At 43.5% G+C, this 21,507-nt stretch overlaps 1 protein-coding gene across 1 annotated transcript in view; it reads right to left on the bottom strand.

Annotated features, from left to right (window-relative positions):
• Positions 1-21,507, bottom strand: part of ANKRD42 (ankyrin repeat domain 42) — a 110,788-nt gene that overhangs the window by 55,372 nt on the left and 33,909 nt on the right. The window contains exon 5 of the mRNA XM_056116277.1: positions 20,911-21,046. Coding sequence (XP_055972252.1) covers positions 20,911-21,046 — 136 coding nt within the window. The remainder of the gene's footprint in view (positions 1-20,910; positions 21,047-21,507) is intronic.

The following is a 21,507-nucleotide window of genomic DNA, read 5'->3' as shown; positions in this document are numbered from 1 at the left end:
TACATGGGGAAAAGCCACAAAATGAGGAATAATATGACAAGAACTTTGTGTGAATCGAAGAGGAATAACGTAAGAATCATCAGGACCCCAAAGGGCCAGGAAGGCAACCCTGATAAAGAAGCAATAGTCAAAGATATCATTGCTGAGAAGTTCCCAGAGTTGGAGACTGCACGCACCTAGATCATGGAAACCCGAAGGGTACCAGCTAAAAGAGACCCAAACTGAAATAGTCTAGTAAGAATGATAAAACCATAGAAATAGAATACTAAAAGCAGGAAGATCAAAGAAGTAGCATCCTTAAGATTTACAGCAGGTTTACGAAATGAAAACTTCTAAGGCAATGTTGGCATATAGCAAACAAACAAACAAACAAAACCTCAATGAAATGAATGCCTTACCAAGGCAGACTCAGCCAGACTCTCATTCAGATTTGAAGGAAAGATATACAATTTCATGGATAAACAATAGCTCAGGAACTTCACAGACTCAAAACCATCTTTACAAGAAGAATTAAAAGGGCTAGTTTAAGATAAAACAAGTCCCACAAGCTTGCCAAACTTGTACAAAAAGATGACATAAAAACTCCATGACAATAATCTCTCTCAATGTCAATGTGCTAAATGAACCAATTAAGAGACACAGAGTGGCAGGATGAATTAGATAATTGAATCCAACATTATGCTGCCTGCAAAAAATACATCTGAATAGTCAGAGCAAACACAGACTCAAAATGAAAGGTTGAAAGATACTTCTTCAAGCAAAAACTCCCTCAAAAAGGCTGGGTTGGCCATACTAGAATCAGATGACAGGCTTCAGGCTCAAAAAGGTTATAAGAGACAGCAAAGGCCATTTCTTAATCATCAAGGTATATGTACATCAGGAAGAACTCTCATTCCTGAACATATGCATTTAGTGAGGGACCAGAAAATGCTTAAAGTAACTGCAAATAGACCTTAAAAAAGGCATTGATAGTTACACAATGGTAGTTGGAGACTTCAACACGGTTCTGTCATCTCTCGATAGATCAACTAAGACTAAGGAAATACTCCGTAGGGAAATACTTGCTTGGTTAAAGAATGGAAAAGGTGAGTTTAATGTGTGTGTGTGTGTGTGTGTGTGTGTGTGTGTGTGTGTGTGTGTATGCGTGCACGCTCGTGCGTGCGCCTCTTTTTATTCCCAAACAGCCAAATGCATATTCTTTTAAAATGAACAAGGGACATTCTCAAAGACAGACCACATACTGGGACGCAAAACATACCTCAACAAAGACAAGAGGATAAAAATCATACCAACTATCTTCTCAGAACATGAAGCACTGAAAATAGAAGTCAAACACAAACAGAAATGGAGAAACAACTCAAACACCTGGGAGTAAAATGGCTCATTACTGAACAACCAGTGGGCCGGGAAAAAACTCAAAAGGCTCCTAGAAACAAACGAGAATAAAGACATGACCTACCTACCAGAACTTGTAGAACACAGCAAAGGTAGTGTGAAGAGCAAAGTTCACAGATATGCAAACATTCTTTAGAAATGAAGAAAGGGCCCACTTAAATAACCTAACTGCACAGCTTAAGAAACTGGAAAACAGCCAACGAAAGGAACCCAAAGTAGTCAGGAACCCAAAGAAAATATGGAGCTTAGAGCAAAAATTACTTAACTTTAGTTAATTTTAATTAAAATTAATTAATTAATTAAATTCCAGTAGGCGGGGGTCACACCCACCACCTGGCCCCCTGGCGCCGTGTAATCCCATCAGCGGCCAAGACTCAGAGACTATAAAATCCAGCTCCCGGACGAGAACAGTGCAGTCTCCTGCCCCTGCACCTGGCTGTTCCTCGCCGGGGTCCCTTGGAGGGGAGCGGGTTGAGCTTTCCTCCCCGCCCCGACCAGGGCTCCGGCAGCCGAAGACCTCCAGGACCAGCCACCACCATGCTGAGACCACTCTCCGCACACATGAAGGTACTGGCAGAGGGACAAAGCCACGCGGGTTCCGGGGCCGAGATCTCCAAGCCTACTCGGACTGGAGTCGAGCATCCTCCACCCAGATCCTCCAAATTCCAGTAGGCGGGGGTCACACCCACCACCTGGCTCCCTGGCGCCGTGTAATCCCATCAACGGCCAAGACTCAGAGACTATAAAATCCAGCTCCCGGAACCGCATTCGCGGCCACGCGACATCTTATCAGGACATCTTTTTATGACATCTTATTATCTCATTCCTACTTTGGACAAACTTGCAGGCTATCGAATGTAGCCTGCCCACAGGGCAGCGTCTGGCAAACTCTCCGTGGCGTACCAAATATGCCAAATACCAGTAACAATGATGGGTCTCATTCTTCTAAAGAGCCTTGAATATAATCTCAGGGCTAGGATGAAAGAGACGTTACTGGGGCCTGCTCGAGGCAATCGACGAAAAAAAAATGAATGAATTAATTAAAAAATACGAATGATTAACAAAACCAAGACCTTAAAAAAACTGATAATTAAATCATTAGCAAGACTCACAAAGAAAGGAAGAGAACTCTAGTAAACCAAAGCAGAAATGAAAAGGGGACATCACAACAGATGGCCCAGATACTCAAAAGATCATCAGACATTACTTTGATCATCAAACATTAATTTTTATGCCAAAATACAAGAGAACCTAGAAGAAATGTATAAATTCTTAGACTTCTATAACCTCCCAAGCTGAACCAATAAGATATGGAACTTCTGAACAGACCTATAACTTTCAAAGAAATCAAAATGGTAATCAAAAGTCTTCCCCCCAAAAAAAGCCCCGGCACAGATGAATTCACTAGTAAGTTCTTTCAAACTTTTGAAGCCAATTCTTTGCAGGCTCTTCCAGGAAACTGAAGAAAAAGACACATTTCCAAACAATTTCTATGAAACAAGCATCACTGTGATACCAAAAGCAGACAGAGACACACCGTGATACGAAAGGCAGAAAGAGAAACCACCAAAAAAAAAGAGAGAGAGAATTACAAGCTCATATCCCTGATGAACATAGATGCAAAGATCCTTAATAAAATACTGCACTGTAGCACTGTCCTCCTGTTGTTCATCAATTTGCTCGAGCAGGCATCAGTAACGTCTCCACTGTGAGGCTTCTTACTGTTTTGGGCATATCAAATATGCCACGGGGAGCTTGCCAGGCTCTTCCGTGCAGGCAGAATACTCTCAGTAGCTTGCCGGGCTCTCTAAGAGGGACAGAGGAATTGAACCCGGGTCAGCTGTGTGCAAGGCAAACGTCCTACATGCTGTGCTATCGCTCCAGTCCCCCAAAATACTAGTGAATAAAATTCAGCAACTTAGCAAATATACCATGACCAAATAGGATTCATCCTAGGAATGCAAGGATAGTAAGTAAAAGTAAAGTAAAGGCCCTCCCGTTGATCGTCGATTTGCTCAAGCGGGCCCTGTAACGTCTCCCTTGGAGACTTTGTTGTTACTGTGTCTGGCATATCCAATACTCTCGGTAGCTTGCCGGGCTCTCCGAGAGGGGCGGAGGAATCAAACTCGGGTCGGCCATGTTGGCTGCATGCAAGGCGAACGCCCTACCGCTGTGCTATAAGTAGAACATATGCAAGTAAATCAACTTGATACACCCTATCAATAAAAAAACCTCTCCCTACTTCCATTAACACTCAGGGCCCAGAAACTATTTTCCAAATCTCTTTCTATAAATTTGATAGATTTGTTTCTAGTTCTACATATAAGTGATATTATACAGTATTTGTCTTTATACGGTTTATTTCCATGATGCCTTCAAGTTTTATCTCCAAATACACAGACTAGAGTGACTTCTATTGTTGTTGCTTCTACTTCTAGTCCAACAATAGAGTACAAAAGAAAATCACAATAGATTGTATCAGACTCCTAACTGCTCTATTTCTGCCCTCACAAAAATCTATTATAAACATAATCACAAGAGGTGAAGAGACAGTACAGCAGGGAAGGTGCTTGCCTTGCACATAGCTGACCTGGCTCCCATCCCTGCAACTCTCTATATGGTCCCTCAAACCGGACAGGAGTGACCCCTGAACACAGAACCAGAAGTAAACCCTGAGCACAGTAGGATGTGCCAGAAACAATAAACACAAAAGCAATGTTCTTTCTTTAAATGAATATAATCCCTCTAACTGTTGCAATCTTAACAGTATTAATATCTACAAAGCAATGTTCTTCAACATAAATCAGATAATGTCAATCCAGAGCTCAAACGAACCCAGCACTCCTGCCGTCTCTCTGACCTCAGCGTCCATTACTCACCCGGTCACTTCTATTCCAACCAAGCTGACTCACTGTTCCTCAAAACACCAGGTGTCACCCTATCTCAGGAAATTTGCACAGGCTGTTACCTAGTCCTGAAAGGTGCTTCCTCAGGATAGCTACAAAACTTGCTTTCTCAGTTCTTGTAGGTCCTTACCAGACTGTGAACTCCTCAGTGAAGACTTTTCAGACTTTATTTTATGGGGGGGGGAGGGAGGGAGGAGAGATTAGGTCACACGCAGCACTATTCAGGGATTACTCTTGGCAGTATTCAGGGAACTAACTATATGCAATGCTGGAGACAAAAATCCAGGGCCAAAGTAAGCACCTTAAGCTCTGTACTATGTCTCCAGTCCCGAACCTCCTATTTTGTTTCATTTTTTTCATCTTTTCTTCTTAAAATTAACATATATATTAATTAAATCACTATGAGATACAATTACAAAGTCATTCATGATTGGATTTCAATCATACCATGTTCTACAACCCACCTCTTCACTGCTGTGCATTTCTGGCCAACAATGATTCCAGTTTCCCTGTGGCTGTGTCTGCCCCCGGCCTGCCTCAATTGCAGACATGCTCTCTCTCACTCTATCTCTCTCTTTCTATTTCTCTCCCTCTCTCTCCCCCCTCTCTCCTTTTATTTTTTTCATATTTTTAAAAGACTATCTTAGTTTTATTTTTTTAATTTATTATTATTATTTAGTGTTACAAAGCAAGTCATGATTTAATTTCAGTCCCACAGTATTCCAACACCCATCCCTCCACCAGTGCACATTTCCTATCACCAGTATCTCCAGGTTCCTCCACCCCTTGCCTGCCTCTTTGGCAGGTGCTTCTCACTCTCCTCTCACACTCCTCTCTCCCTTTCTCTTTTTCCCCCCTCTCTCTCTCCTTCTCTTTCTCTTTCTCTTTCTCCTTCTCTCTCTTTCCCTCTCCCTCTCTTTCTCCCCCCTCCATTCCTTACTCACTCCTCCCCCCCTTTTTGGGGAATTCTAATTTGCAATATTGATACCTAAAGATTATCAAGAATTCCCTTACCTACTTTTAACCCTTAAGATCTTGTCAAGTGTGATCATTCCCTGCTATTATCGTCATTGCAGTCTCTTCTCTATCTTACCTACCCTCAGCCCCACATTTGTGGTTAGTTCCAACCACTGACCAGTCCTTCTAACCCCTGTTTAACCTGGCCATGGATATTATTCTTCTACTATATACACATATATACATATATATGCCACAAATGAATGTAGTCACTCCATATCTGTCCCTCTCCTCTGACTCATTTCACTCAGATGATAGTCTCCATGTCCATTCATTTATAGAAAAATTTCATGACTTCGTTTTTCCTGACAGCCGCATAGTATTCCACTGTGTAGATGTGTCATAGTTTCTTTATCTATTCGTCTGTTCTTGGGCACTCAGGTTGTTTCCAGATTATGGCGATGGTAAATAGTGCTGCAATCAACATAGGGGTGCATATGGAGTTCTGGCACAAGCCTCAGGCAATTGAAGCAAATGTCCAAGCTCACAAAGCAGTACAGAGAAGCAATAAACGTAGATCTCAAAGAGAGAAGAGCAGCAGTGCTGGCAAATGCAGCAGAAGCCAGGAAAAGCATTCGCAACGCCCACCTGTCCTTCGCCAACTACAAGACCAAGATGACTGCCCTCTGACGTCCTGATGGATCTATCACATCTTCCAGAAGGGCAATGGAGAAGATTATCCATGACTTCTACTCGGATCTTTCCGATAGCCACATCTACCTGCCCACCTAGCAAATTCTGCAGGATGGATATGTCGTTCCCAAAGTTCTCCTTTCTGAAATCTGACACGCCATTTTGTCGGTAAAGAAACAAACAGCACCTGGCCCAGACAAGGTCAGACCCGAACACCTGAAGAACCTGCCGTCAGTACTCATCAATACACTGGTGCGGCTCCTCACACGCTACCTGTCTGAATGCAAGGTTCTGTCCCAGTGGAAAACCAGCAGGACCGTACTACTGTACAAGAAGGGAGACATCCAAGACATTGGCAACTATCACCCGATCTGCCTGTTGTCTGTCATCTACAAGCTGTTCACTCGAGTCATCCTGACAGGATTGACAGAACACTAGATGAAGGATAACCATGCATGCAAGCCAGATTCCGAAAAGGATTTAGCACCATCAACCATACGCACACAATAACCAAGCTCATTGAGGTTTCTCGGGAGTTCAAGATGCTGCTCTGTCTAATGTTCATTGATTTAAAGGCCTTTGATTCTGTTGAGACTGAACTGGTCATGGAGGCCAAACGGTATGTTCAAGCTCAGTATATCAGGATCCTCCGTGAGCTGTATTACAGATTCACTACCAGGATCTCACCATTCTACAAGTGATCATCCATGTCAAGAGAGGGGCTCGGCAGGGTGATACCATTTTACCGAAACTCTTCAGTGCCACCCTCAAGAATGTCATGCAACGACTGGAATGGGAAAGAATGGGAGTGAAGATAGATGGTTGGCAACTACAAGACCTCCGCTTCGCTGATGACATCGCTCTAATAACATCAAACATTAGCCAAGTGGCACAATTGCTGGCCGACTTCGACTGTGAGTGTGGAAAGGTCGGACTAGAGCTGAATCTCACGAAGACTATGTTTATGAGAAACGAACTCATTCCTGACTTTCCATTTGCTCTCAATGGAATGAACATCTCCGAATTCAACAATTATGTGTACCTAAGTCAGGAAGTCAACATGACAAATGACCTGGCACCTGAGTTGCGCAGGAGGAAGAGAGCGGCTTGGATCGCCTTCAAGAGCATCAAAGAAATAGCTAAGAGGATAAAGAACCTCTAGCTCCGGGCACATCTCTTTGATTCCACTGTTCTTCCTGCATTAACATATGCCTCAGAGACCAGGGCCCTACGTAAATAGGATGAGAACACTATTTGGGTCTCCCAAAGAGAAATCAAAAGAGCTATGCTTGGAGTCCGAGAGAAAGAATCTGGGGTTCTGACCTCCATCGACAGTCAAGAACCAGGAACGCTGTCTCGTTTGCCAAGGCATCAAAAATCAGATAGGCTGGACACGTAATGAGATTTGAAGACGATCACTGAGCTAGAGCCATTACCAACTGGATACCGCAGACATCAAAAGATTGTGTGGCTGTCTACCTACGAAATGGTCAGACTTCTTCATCAAGACCCTGAATGATCAGTTTGAGGTTCTTCATGTTCCTAGAATGAGCAGACACCATTGGGCTACACTAGCACGCAACAGGGACAAATGGAGATGTTACTGGCACCCGCTCGAGCAAATCAGTGAGTAATGGGATGTCACGTGATCAAGTGATGGGGTTTCAGCTTGTGATTTGGGGCCCCCAGGGTATATTCCCAGAAGTGGTATTGCTGGGTCAAATGGGAGCTCAATTTCTACTTTTTGAGAAAAGTCCATATTGTTTTCCAAAAAGGCTGAACCAGTCGGCATTCCCATCAACAGTGAAGGAGAGTCCCTTTTTCCCCACATCCACACCAACACCAGCTGTTTGTTCTTTGGGATGGTGGACCAGTCTCTGTGGTGTGAGATGATATCTCATTGTTGTTTTGATCTGCATATCTCTCTGATGATTAGTGATGAAGAGCAGTTTTTCATGTGCTTTTTGGGCATTCAAATTTCTTCTTTGAGAAAGTTTCTGTTCATTTCATCGCACCATTTTCTGATGGGATTGGATTTTTTTTTCTTGTAGAGTTCAACCAGTGCCTTGTATATTCACCCCTTATACTGAACCTCCCATTTTAAACTCATTCCCTCTAAGTCTACTTCCCTTTTTCTACTTTATATTTACCTACATGCATATCTCTAATATATATTTTGCTCATTTATTTTCCTGTCTCCCTTTCACTACCATAGAGAAGTAGGTCCTCTTATCTATTCTCTTTTATATCCCCCAACATCTAGAAGAGGGGGTAACACATGGCATGTGTTCAATAAACAAATGCCAAATTAATAACTTGCATTTGTTTGGGGGGGCCACACCCAGAAGTACTCAAGACTTACTCCTGACCCTGCACTCAGAGATGGCTCCTGGTGGGGTTTGGGGGACTGTATGGAGTACCAGGGATCAAACCTGAGTCAGCCTTATGTAAGGCAAGTGTACTGCCTGCCATATTATTCTCTGTAGACCAAAATCATTAACTCAAAAAATACAAAATTAGTAACTTTTTAGAGAAATGTTTGATACAGTCCATCCTAAGGAGACGTCCTTAACATTGTTATTAGATATTTATTTGACATGGTTATAAGATAATTACATGTGAAGCATGGCAACAGGTGCCGGAGTAGATAAGACCTGTTCCTGCATAGCTGATAAAACCTGTCCCTGCATAGCAACCCATAGTAGAAGACATGGGTAATGGGAGTGTCAGGGCACATGTGACAAGCACCAAGTATCTGGCCTTGAGTCTCATCCAACCCCCCAAGAATTGTCACCTGCGCTTAGTGAGTTGTTCCTAACTGCAGCCCTATTTGGGATTGGGCCGGGGCAAAGCAGAGTTGAAGAGATGATAGATCAGTAATGCTAAACTTTACGTTATCGGATCATCGTCTTCAGCCAAGACCCTCTAAAAATATGTGTATTTGGCAATAAAGCGAGCAGCCATCAACTGTCTCCCGGGGTGGTTTCTCTGCGCACCTGTCATCCTTCGTCCCATGTCTACCAAACGCGGCACATGTCTGGACATGTTGGGGAAAAACTGTTCCCCAACAATTACATTTAAAGAAATAAATATTAGATTTCTAACTGTGCAGACAAGAAAGGGCCTAAGAAAAATAATCAGACATATTAATCAAGAGCTAAGCAAAAATGTTTATGTGTACCCTTCCTTGAACTATAAACAGAAATTAGCTCCAGATAGCTGCTGTAGCTATAATTGTGGGGGGGGGGGGAATAGATATCCCCAATCCCCCCTCCCCACCACACCCCTGGCTTTTGGGCCATACCTGACTTTCCTAAGGGTTTATTCGTGGTTCTGCATACAAGGATCACTCCTGGCAGGGCTCATGGGATCATAAGGGGAAAACTATGGATTGAACCCAGTTCAGTGGCATGCAAGACAAGTGCTCTACCCACTGTACTATCTCTCTGGCCCCTAGAAGATCTTTTTCAACAGAATGCAGAAAGTTCTAATTCTAAGCCTTAAAAAACTTACTAAATTTACATTAAAATTAAAACTTCTATTTATCAATGCTATCTTATAAGAATGAAAAGGGAAGCCCAAAAAAGCAGAAATAATACTTGAATGAAAAAATATCTGCAATACATATAACTGGCAAGGAGCATTTGTAGGTAAAAATATAAAGTACCTAGAACAGATAAAGCATTTTTTACAGTTCAAGGGTTAGAGCAATACTACAGCTAGTAGGGTGTCTGCCTTGCACACAGCCAACCCAGGTTCAATCCCCAATATCCCATAAGTTCCCCCAAGTAATTCCAGAATGCAGAGCCAGGAGTAATCCATGAACATTGCTGAGTGTGGTGGCCCTTCCCACAAAAAATACTTCTTATAATTCTGTAAGAAAAAAATAAGCAACCCAGAAACTGGTGAAGATAGTACAAGAATTAAGGAATTCATCTTACATTAAACCAACTTAGTTTCAATCCCAAGGAGCATCGTGTATGGCCTTCCAAGCACCAGCAGGAGTGATGATCCTGAGTCCCACCAGGAGTAATCCCTGAGCACCACCAGCTGTGACCCAAAAACAAACCCAAAAAAAAAGGCCTGGAGTGAGAGGAGACTATAGAGAAAGTACAGCAGGTAAGACATTTTCCTTGCATAGGGCCAACTCCAGTTAGGTCCCTGGCACCCAATATGGTTCCCCAAATCCTGCCAGGAATGATCCCTGAGCACTGAGCCAGGAATAAACCCTGAGCACAGCTGGTGATGGTTCAAAATCAACAAACAAGAAAGACAAAGAACACAATTTAAAAATAGGCAAAAGAGGACACACAAACAAATCTTGGACCTGAGCAATTTGCTGCAGAGATGGCCCGGGACTCTGCAATAGGCCTTCTCTGCTGGGCTGCTCCAGACGGGGCAGGTGCCGTCCCTCCGCCTGCCCTCAAGGAGCTCCAGCGATCGCCATTTTCTAGAAGGCAGCAAGAAGCACCAGGTAGGAGATGCGGTGACGGTAAATCCCAGTTCTCGTGGGACAAGGGCAGAGTGGGCCCTCCTTCCCCCCACCCCCATGAGATGCCGAGATGATGCCACATCCACCCACCATCTACTTAAGCTCCCACGTGGCCACTATCCAGAGACACACAAATGAATCTTGGACCTGAGCAACTTGCGGCAGCGATTTCTTCAGACCCTAATTATTAAATAAATTAGAATTTATAGAATTAAATTAGAATGCTTAGAATTCTTACAGCGTCATGGCCTCGCAACATTATATTATATCCATAACAAGCAATACAAGACACATTGTCTAGCAATTCCATTGTCAGCAGGTATGAGGGGTGGTAGAACTGGTCTGGAAATATCAAAGGTAACTAAAGCAGAGAAAGAATAGTTTGCAAATTGTCTGCCACACAGACAGGGGGAGGTGTGGAAGGGGGGCGCGAGAGGAGGATTTAATACTGGGGATTTTGCTGGTGGAAAATGTGCACTGGTGAAGGGATGGGTGTTTGATGACCATATGATCAAAGTTCAAACATGAAATTTTTGTTACTGCACCTCCTGGTGAATTAATAAAAACTTAAAAAATTAAAAAAATTTTAAAAAGGCAAAAGATCTGAACTGGTAGAGCTTGAGAGATAGTATAGCAGGTTAAGTCCTTGCCTTGCGTATGGCTAACCCAGGTTCCCAGCACCATACGTAGTCCCCTGAGTCCCACCAAGAGTGATCCCTGAGTACAGTAAGGTATTGGCCCCCACCAAAAAAACATTATTTAAACTGGTAGTTCACAAAAAAAAAATGATCAAATGATTTTCATTAAACAGATGGCATCAAAAAGATGATGATCAACACCTTTAGTCATCATAGAAAAAGTAAATTAAAAACACAATGGGATATAAGTAAATACTTATCAGAATGATAAGGCTTTAAATAAAACACTGCTAAATGTTAATGAGAAAAAATGTAGCAACTGAAATCTTAAATACTGCTAGTGGAGGTGAAAACTGAAAACAAACAAAACAAAAGTTTGAAAACAGAAGTTAGAAGTAAGCACGGAGCACTCTGAAATGTGGCCCAAAAACAAATTAAGAGGACACTACCAAAAGAAACTAGACATAAAGAAATCAAAGACGTATGATTTCATTATTATGTAAGTTGGCAATACTAAAAGGGAGAGAACATAAGGAATACTTTATTGGTCTTAACTTTGAATTCATTTATATATTTTAGAAAAAGAATGAAAGAGGTCTGGAGATAGCTCAGTGAACAAAAAGTAGCTACCTTGCAAGTGAGAAGCTGAGGTTGATCCCTGATGCCTCTCACCTGTGCTACACAGATCACCCACCCATTCCCTTCTAATTTCTGTCCTAAGGGCTGCTATTTGGGGTCCCTCGTCCAGCAATACTGTGTACAATCAGTAGCAAACCAGAGTCAGGTGTTCACAAGCATCACAACTAAAAGAGCGTGTACCCTCTGGCAAGCACCACAGTCAAGTATGGGAGTACACAATTAGATGAACAACTTCTGGCAAATGTATGAGCAGTTCTTACAATAAAAATTAGACTGCGGGCTGGAGCGATATGGCGAGAAAGGAGCTCTCCTTCATTGCTGGTGGGAATGCAGACTGGTTCAGCCCTTTTGGAAAACAGTTTGGACGATTCTCAACAAATTAGAAACTGAGCTCCCATTTGATCCAGCAATACCACTCCTGGGAACATATCCCGAAGATGCAAAAAAGTATAGTCGAAATGACATCTGCATTTGTATTTTCATTGCAGCACTGTTTACAATAGCCAGAATCTGAAGAAAAAAAAAAAACCCTAGTGCCCGAAAAACAGATGACTGGTTGAAGAAACTTAGGTACAGCTACACAATGGAATACTATACAGCTGTTAGAAATGAAATTTGCATATAAGTGGATCAACATGGGAAGTATCATGTTAAGAGAAATGAGTCACAAAGAGAAGGACAGAAATAGAAAGATTGCACTCATTTGTGGAATATAAAGGAACAGAAAAGAGGGTATGGTGCCACCAGCAGGTCAATCTGTACCTGTGAGGTGAGTGCATCACCAGCCTGACGGCACCATCAGACTTTCAGATACCCCAAAATTGCTGCTGTGCCTTTGGCCAGACCCCAAAAACTTGGGGCAAAGTCTACCAAGAAAGTAAATGGCCAAAAGTTAGGTATGTGGGAGACACACCCACAAACCACCTCCGGCTCAACTATATAATTGGAGGCAAGGACTCTCTGGTTCCTGATCGAACTGCTTAATGGCCATGATCCCAGAGACTCAGAAACAAATCTTGAAACCCAACGGCTTTTGGCAGAAATGCGTCTGGTTTCTGCAATAGGTTACCGGTGCTGGGCCATCCCAGGTGGGAATAGGTTTCATGCCTTGGCCTGTACCCCCTGGCGGCCCAGTGGCCACCATCCTTCAGAGACCACTGGACAGTCAGGTTTGGGGCCCCCAGTGATGAGACACACAGGGCCTCACGGGATGGGGGTGGAGCCAGTCCTGTCCTCCCCACCCCAACGAGACCCCAAGTCATTGCCCACAAACGGCCTCTCTGGCTCCTGATCAAGCTTCTTAACAGCCTTGATCCCAGAGACTCAGAAACAAATCTCAAAACCCAGCGGCTTTTGGCAGGAATTCGTCTGGACCGCGCAGTAGGTCACTGTCATTGGGCCACCCTGGGGGGAAATGGTGCTGTCCCTCCACCTGCTCTCCCCAGGCGACTTAGTGCTGCCATCTTCCAGAGGCCATTGGACCCGCAGTGACGAGATATGCAGGGCCTCAAGGAATGGTGGTGGAGCTAGCTGTTTCCTCCCCACCCCAACAAAACCCCGAGTAGCCGCCCACGAACGGTCTCTCTGGCATCTCAACAAGCTGCTTAATGGCCATGATCCCAGAGACTCAGATACAAACTTGAAACCCAGTGGCTTTTGGCATAAATGTGTCTGGACCGAGCAGTAGGTTTCTGTTGCCGGGCCAACCCGGAGGGAAAGGGTGCTGTTCCTCTGCCTGCTCCCCCTAGGCAGCTCAGAGGCTGCCATCTTCCAGAGTCCATTGGACAGTCAGTTTTGGGCCCACAGTAATGAGACAAACGGGGCCTTAAGGGATGGGGGTGGAGCCGGCCCTTTCCTCCCCACCACAATGAGACCCGGAGCTGCTGCCAACAAACAGCCTCTCTGGCTCCTGTCAAGCCGATTAATGGCCATCATCCCAGAGACTCAGAAACAAATCTCGAAACCCAACAGCTTTTGGCAGAAATGCATCGTGTCCCTGCAGTAGGTTACCGGCGCTGGGCCAACCCAGGTGGGAATAGGTTTCATGCCTTGGACTGTTCCCCTTGGCAGCCCAGTGGACACCATCCTCCAGAGACCACTGGATAGTCAGGTTTGGGCCCTCAGTGACGAGACACACAGGACCTCAAGGCATGAGGGTAGAGCTGGCCCTTTCTTCCCCATCTCAACGAGACCCCAAGTCGCCACCCACAAATGGCCTCTCTGGCTCCTGATCAAGCTGCTTAATGGCCATGATCCCAGAGACTCAGAAACAAATCTCAAAACCCAGCGGCTTTTGGCAGAAATGTGCCCGGACCACGCAGTAAGTCACTGTCATCGGGCCACCGCAGGGGGGAAAAATGCTGTCCCTCCACCTGCTCCCCCTAGGCAGTTCGGGGGACACCATCTGCCAAAGGCCATTGGACAGTCAGGTTTGGGCCCGCAGTGATGAGACATGCGGGGCCTCATGGGATACGGATGTAGCTGGCCCTTTCTTCCCCAACCCAACAAGACCCCAAGTCACTGCCTACGAACAGCCTCTCTGGCTCCTGAGCAAGCCACCTAATGGCGATAACCCCAGAGACTCGAAAACAAATCTTGAAACACAGCAGCTTTTGGCAGAAATGCATCCTGTCCCTGCAATAGGCTACTATCCCTCCGCCTGGTCCCCCTTGGCAGCTCGGTGGCTGCCATCCGCCAGAGGCCACTGGACAGTTAGGTTTAGGCCCACGGTGACGAGACACATGGGGCCTCACGGGATTGCGGTGGTGCTGGCCCTTTCCTCCCCATCCCAACAAGACCCCGAGTCAACACCCACGAACGGCCACTCTGGCTCCTGATCAAGCCACTTAATGGCCATCATCCCAGAGACTCAGAAACAAATCTCAGAACCCAGCAGCTTTTGGCAGAAATGCGTCTGGTCCCTGCAGTAGGTTACCGGCGATGGGCCACCCCAGGTGGGAATAGGTTTCGTGCCTTGGCCTGTTCCCCCTGGCGGCCCGGTGGCCACCATCTTCCAGAGGCCATAGGACAGTCAGGTTTGGGCCCGCAGTGACAAGACATGCAGGGCCTCACAGGATGGGATGGAGCCGGCCCTTTCCTCCCCGTCCCAACAAGACCCCAAGTCACCACCCCCGAACAGCCTCTCTGACTCCTGATCAAGCTGTTTAACGGCCATGATCCCAGAGACTCAGGAACAAAACTCGGAACCCAGCAGGTTTTGGCAAGAAATCCCTCCAGATTTAATTGTTAAAATTTTGGAATTTCAAAATTTTGTGGCCACTAATGCAGACGCACAACATTATATGTCATTTGTAACCAGCAATAGAAAACAAATTGTCTACTGTTGCCTTTTCGGCAGATCTGATTGTTGGGGTAAAATTCCAAATAACAACAGTGGGTCTGGTGTTGAAATATTGAATGTCATCAAAGTAGAGAGAGAGTAATGTGGAAATCAAAGTAGAGAGAGAGTAATGTGGAAATCATCTGCCCCACGGGTAGGTGGAGGGTGTGGGATGGGGGCATACTGGGGTTTTTGGTGGTGGAGAACAGCACTGGTGAAGGTACAGGTGTTTCACTGTATGACTGAGACTTAAACCTGAAAGCTTTGTAACTGCTCTCATGGTGATTCAATAAATAAAATTATAAAAAATGTAAAAACAAATAAGGTAGAGTTCATGCACAATTCAATCGCCTAATCAGTGGCCGAACAAACAGCAGTAAGCTTACATAAAACATAAATAAATAAATAAAAATAAACTAACAGAAAGGGAGACTAGCACCCAAAAATAGTAGAGATAAGCACCAGGAGGACTGCTCCATGGCTTGGAAGCTGGCCTCACACACTGGGGGAAAAGGCAGTTCAGATAGATAAGGGACCACCAAGTAAAGGGTGCTTGGAGGGCCCGCTCGGGATGGGAGATGCGTTCTTAAAATAGACTATAGACCAAACATGATGGCCACTCAATACCTATACTTCAAACCACAACACACAAAATGAGAGAGAGAGTGAGCAAAAGGGTATGCCCTGCCACAGAAGCGGGGCAGGGTGGGGGCGATTTGGTGGGGATTGGAGGGGGAGGAGTACTGGCATCATTGGTGGTAGAGAATGGGCACTGGTGGAGGGATGGGTACTGAGCACTGTATGACTAAAAATAAGCATGAAAGTTTGTAAGTCTATAATTGCACCTCACGAGGATCCATTACAAAAATAAATAAATAAATAAATAAATAAAAATGAAAATGACTACAGGGTTTTTAAGGTACTTAACTAGCAGGCAGCTGACCCAGGTTTGATGCATAGCACAGAATCAAGAATAAGCCCTGAACCCTATAGCCTAAAATCCAAAGATAACACCAGGGTTCAGGGATGTAGCTCAGTATAGGCCGCCTGCCCCATAGACAAGAGGCCACAGTCTGCTGTCCAGCACCATTTCACAGGCCAGCATCCTGGCAGAACCTATTGCTGGTAATCCTGGAACCACAAAAAACACGTTTGATCTTCACTATAATGCAACCAAGTATACACAAGAACCATATCTAAAATGTGGCTCCCATGCTCACGGCCACTGTTCACACACTCAAACGAGTTCACACACTCACCCATGAGTGAATCTGCAGAAAAACCCAGGTAGGCAGGACTTTGACTGAAAACTCCAGGCTCAATGGAGCCAGGAATGGGTAACCTCCCCCATGCCCCTGTGTTTCCGGCAGCTTGGCAGTCATGCTCACAAACTGCCTCTGGCACCATATAATCTCATCAATGGCCATGACCCAGAGACTCAACAATGAATCTCTCAGAAGAGCACAGAATGATATGCCGTTAGAAATGCCTCCAGAACCTGCGCCACTCTGTTTTATCCAGGGAAACCTGGAGAGGGAGGTGGGGGGTGTGGGGGGGGAAGCGGATGAGTTCCCCTCCCTGGCCCAACAGAACCAGCCCCTGCAGCCAATAACCTCCAGAACTCAATGGCTGCCATGCTCATGGTCAATCACCACACACTTGGATGAACCTCACCCATGAGTGAATCTATTCCTGGACCAAGCTGCCACATTTGTGGCCGTGCAACTTTACACCACTGATGTACAACACATGAGTAGCACAACACATTTGATGGGATTTAAAGTAGAATGTAACCAATCTTAGGGGGAAATATATATATGTGTGTGTGTGTATATATATATATATATATATATATATATATATATATATATAAGGCTCAACCTTTAACAACATGTTACTAATCTCTTCTAGAAAGGCTTAATGGTCCCTGGGTGAAATACAACAATCTTCACACACTTTTCTCTAAGGAAACTTTTTTGCATCACTTTTAGCAGATTATTCATAACAAGTAATACAAAATGCTTTGGTTCTCCTTTGGGGGCAGGGTTTGGGGTTCGGGATGAAAACATTCGAAGCATGGTGGTGGGAAGGTGTAATGGTGGTGGGATTGGTGTTCAAATACTAAGTATAATTAATTATTGTGAACAACTTTATAAAAATAAAATTTAAATAAATAAGCAAATGGCTCTTGCAATGCTGCTTGCAGCCTTAGCAAGCACTGCAACTACATGAATACAAATACCATACTTGTAGTACACAACCACCTGCAAGCACTACAACCTAGAGTGTGCAAGCACCACAGTTAAAGTCTATGACTCCCAAAAAAGTTGATTATTAAGCAAGTATGCAATCCTCAAACACTGCAACTACAAAGGAAAGGGAAGGCAGGGATTGGCGGTGGGGGGCTTCGGGGGATCAAAATTACAAAGTGACCATAATAATAGTCAGTTCACTTCCATTTGCTAAGGAAAGCAAAAAGCAAAATTAAACAAATGCCATTGCCTCAAACTAAAAAGCTCCTGCTTTCCAAAATAAACTGTCATTAAACCAAAAAGACATCCTGCTGAATGGGAGGAAATATCCGTCGCCATACAAATAATATAAAGCTAATCTGACAAAGACATATAAAGAACTCAGAAAATTCAAAAAAATTTATCAGTAAATGGGGAGAAAAAGTTGAACACATAGATACTCAAGATATATAGCTGTCCAACACACACATTTAAAAATATTCATCCTCAGAAAGGGATAGATACAAAATGACTGCATTCATTTGTGGTATAAATATATATATAATCTATGTTATATATTTTTTTATATCCAGGAAAAACAAGGTATAGGAGGACTGGTCAATGGCTGGAATCAACCACAATTGTATTGGGGGGTGGGGGAGGGCGGAGGGTACGTAAGATAGAGAAGAGACAGGATGACAGTAATACAGTAATAGCTGGAATCGAACAAGTACTGAGTGTTAAATATAGGTAAAGGGATACAACGGATAATCTTTCAGTACCTGTACTGTAAACCACAATGCCCAAAAAGAAAGAGAGGGAGAGGGAAGAGAGAGATGGGGGAGAGAAAGTGAAAGAGAAAGTGAAAAAGAGAGAAGAAAAATGCCTGCCACAGAGGCAGGCTGCAGTGGAGGAGGGGGGGGTGTGGAGGTGATCAGAGGGAACCTGGGAACACTTGTGCTGGGAAACATACACTGATGGAGAGATGGGTGTTGGAACACTGTATAACCAAAACCAAATTATGAACAGCTTTGTAAAGATCTATCTCCCAGTGATTCAATAATAAAGTCAATTAGTAATGAAATCAATACTAAAATTAACATAACATAAAAATAAATATAAATATAATAAATATAAATAAAATAATAAAATTAAAATAAAATAGGGGCTGGAGCAATAGCACAGCAGGTAGGGCGTTTGCCTTACATGCGGCCGACACGGGTTCGAGTCCCAGCATCCCATATGGTACCCTGAGCACCTCCAGGAGTAATTCCTGAGTGCAGAGCCAGGAGTAACCCCTGTACATCGCCAGGTATGACCCCAAAAGCAATAAATAAATAAATAAATAAATTTTAAAAATAATAAAATCAATAATGCTCATCATCACTATCAAGGAAATGTAGACCAATCAAAACAACAATAAGACAGAATCACACCAGTGAGAACAGCAAATTTCAGAAAGAACAGAAACAACAACTACTAACAAGGATTTGAAGAAAAAGAAGCCTGACATTTACATTGCCTTTTTTATTTCCTGTTGATGGAAATATTAACAGGTTCAGCAGCTATAAAAATAATATGAATATTTCTCAAAAAATTATAATTACTATGTTATTCAGAAATTCTATTTCTAGATGTCTGTTTAAAGAATACGACAACATTTATTTGAAAAAATATGTGCACATCTATGTTCACTATTTACAATACCATGATCAGAAAACTACTCTCAAGTGACCAAGGACAGATGGGTAGATAAACAAAATGCGGTATACATACACAATGGAAACTAACCTAGAAGAAAAAATATTTTTGTTATAACATAGATGGGACTAGAGGGGATTGTGCTAAGCAAAAAAAGCTGGAAGAAGAAAACTACCAAATCATCTCACTCATGTGGTATATAAAGAAACAAAGCAATGAAACTGATTATGTCCAGTGAAAAATAAACCCTTAGACTGAGAATTCTAAACCATGGAACTGAGGTTACCAAGGAAAAGTGGAAATAGAAGAATGAAACAGTCTAATGGGCTATGGTGGCAGAATACTGGCAGTAAGTGTAGTGTATTCCTAAAATACATAAATATTTACATTCTTTTTTTATCTCTTCTAATTTGGGGGGGGGCACATATAGCAGTGCTCGTGAGCTATTCCTGGCTCTATGTTCAGGAGTTGCTTCTGGTTTTGCTCGCAAGATGATGGGATACTGGGGGACACACCCAGGCCTCTCACATGCAAAGCAAGTACTCAGTCTGTGGCACTCTCTTGGATACCTAAATATTTACATCCTAGTAGATCAACGGGAGGGCCTTTACCTTTACCTTTAGTAGACCTATATTACCTCAATAAAAAATGCTTACAACTGGGACTGTAGCTCAGTGGCAAAGTAAAGTCTTGCATGTGTGGGGTCTTAGATCTGATGCCTGGTGTCATTCAAAATTTTAAAATTATTTTATATTTTTTCATATACTTTTTAATTTAAAAAATTTATATAATTTATTTTTAAAGTTTTTAATAATACTAGATTGCAGATAAAGAAAATATTGGGTAGGAAGAGTAAATCCAAATTTAATTTTTCCAGTTTCCTTCTGATAATATAGTTACAGGTAGTAGTCAGGGAAATCACATGAGAGACATAAAACCAGGCATATTTCTTTTGGTGGAGGGGGAAGGTCTCCCAAGCACAGCTCAGGAGGCTTGGGAACCATTGCTAGTGATCCTTGGCCAACCTGGCCAGAGGTTCAATGTAAGAATCCAAGACTTCGGGGGTCAAGAATGCAGTGCTGCCTGTTCACAACTGCCAAAATCTGGAAACAATCCAAGTGACTGAGAACAGACGACTGGTTAAAGAAACTATGGTACATCTACACAGTATTACACTATGCAACTGTTAGGAAAGATGAAGTCGTGAAATTTGCTTTTAAGTGGATGGTCATGAAGAGTACCAGGCTAAGTGAAATGAGTCAGAAAGAGAGCGACAGACATAAAATAACTGCACTCATTTTTGGAATACAAAATGACATGAGACTGATACCCAAGGACAGTAGATATAAGGGCCAGGAATACTGCTCCACAGTTGGAAGCCTGCTTCATGAGCTGGGGGCAAAGGCAGCTAGGATAGAGAATGGATCATTAAATCAATGATGGTTGGAGGGATCGTTCGGGATGGGAGATGTAAACTGAAAGTAGGACCAAATGTAATAGCCTCTCAGTTTGTAACAGCAAACCATAATGCCCAAAAGCCGAGAGAGAGAATAGGGAAATTGTCTGCCATAGAGGCAGGGGGAGGGCTGGGATGGGGGGGGGGGGGGGGACACTGGGGACACTGGTGGTGGAAAATGTGCAATGGTGGAGGGATGGGTGTTCGATCACTGTATGACTGAAAATCAAGCATGAAAGCTTTGTAACTATCTCATAGTAATTCAAAAAAAAAGAAAGAAAGAAAAAGAATGCAGTGCTGCTCAGGCCCTGCAGTGCTACACAGAAGGCAAGAGCCTTAATCTCTACGCTACCTCTTTGAGAGGGGCCGGCAGGATGATTGCAGTTCATATTTCTCAAAACGCTCAAGCATTTTAAAAGTTTACATTAACAAGGAAGCAAACTATTTATTTTTGTTCAATACCTGGAAGATTTCCATTGTGATCCACATCTTCGATGCCACATCCCCATTTAACTAAAAGTTGCAAGCAGCCAAGCCGCCCATGAAAAGCTGCATAATGTACAGGTTTCCAATCTCTCTTATCAGTTATACTGGGATCCTAGAGGTAAAATTTACAAGGACTAAGTTTCTCTCCATTTTGTGTACGAAACACTAAATCTAATAGACTGACTTTACAAATGAGAATTGGAGGCTATTCTTAACACTATAATGTAGGAACTAAATAAAAAATTAACTAAAGAGCTGCCTTGTATGCAGTCAACACTGTTTGATCTCAACAGTAAGCATGGCCCCTGAGTCCCACCAAGACGGGGCTGGAGCAATAACACAGCAGGCAGGGCATTTGCCTTGCAAGTGGCCAACCCAGGTTCAATTCCCAGCATCCCATACGGTCCCCGGAGCACTACCAGGAGAAATTCCTGAGTGCAGAGCCACGAGTAACCCCTGTGTATCGTCAGGTGTGACCCAAAAAATCAAAAAGAAAAAAAAAAAAGGTGATCCTGAACACAGTACCCTGAGTACTGCTAAGTGTGGCCTAAAACAAAAAAGTTGGATGCTTCA

The sequence above is a fragment of the Sorex fumeus genome, unplaced genomic scaffold, assembly GCF_029834395.1.
Source record: "Sorex fumeus unplaced genomic scaffold, SorFum_2.1 ptg000030l, whole genome shotgun sequence".
NCBI classification, from domain to species: domain Eukaryota; kingdom Metazoa; phylum Chordata; class Mammalia; order Eulipotyphla; family Soricidae; genus Sorex; species Sorex fumeus.
The sequence above is the reverse complement of the archived record's forward strand: the minus strand, read 5'-3'. Positions and strand labels throughout refer to the sequence as shown.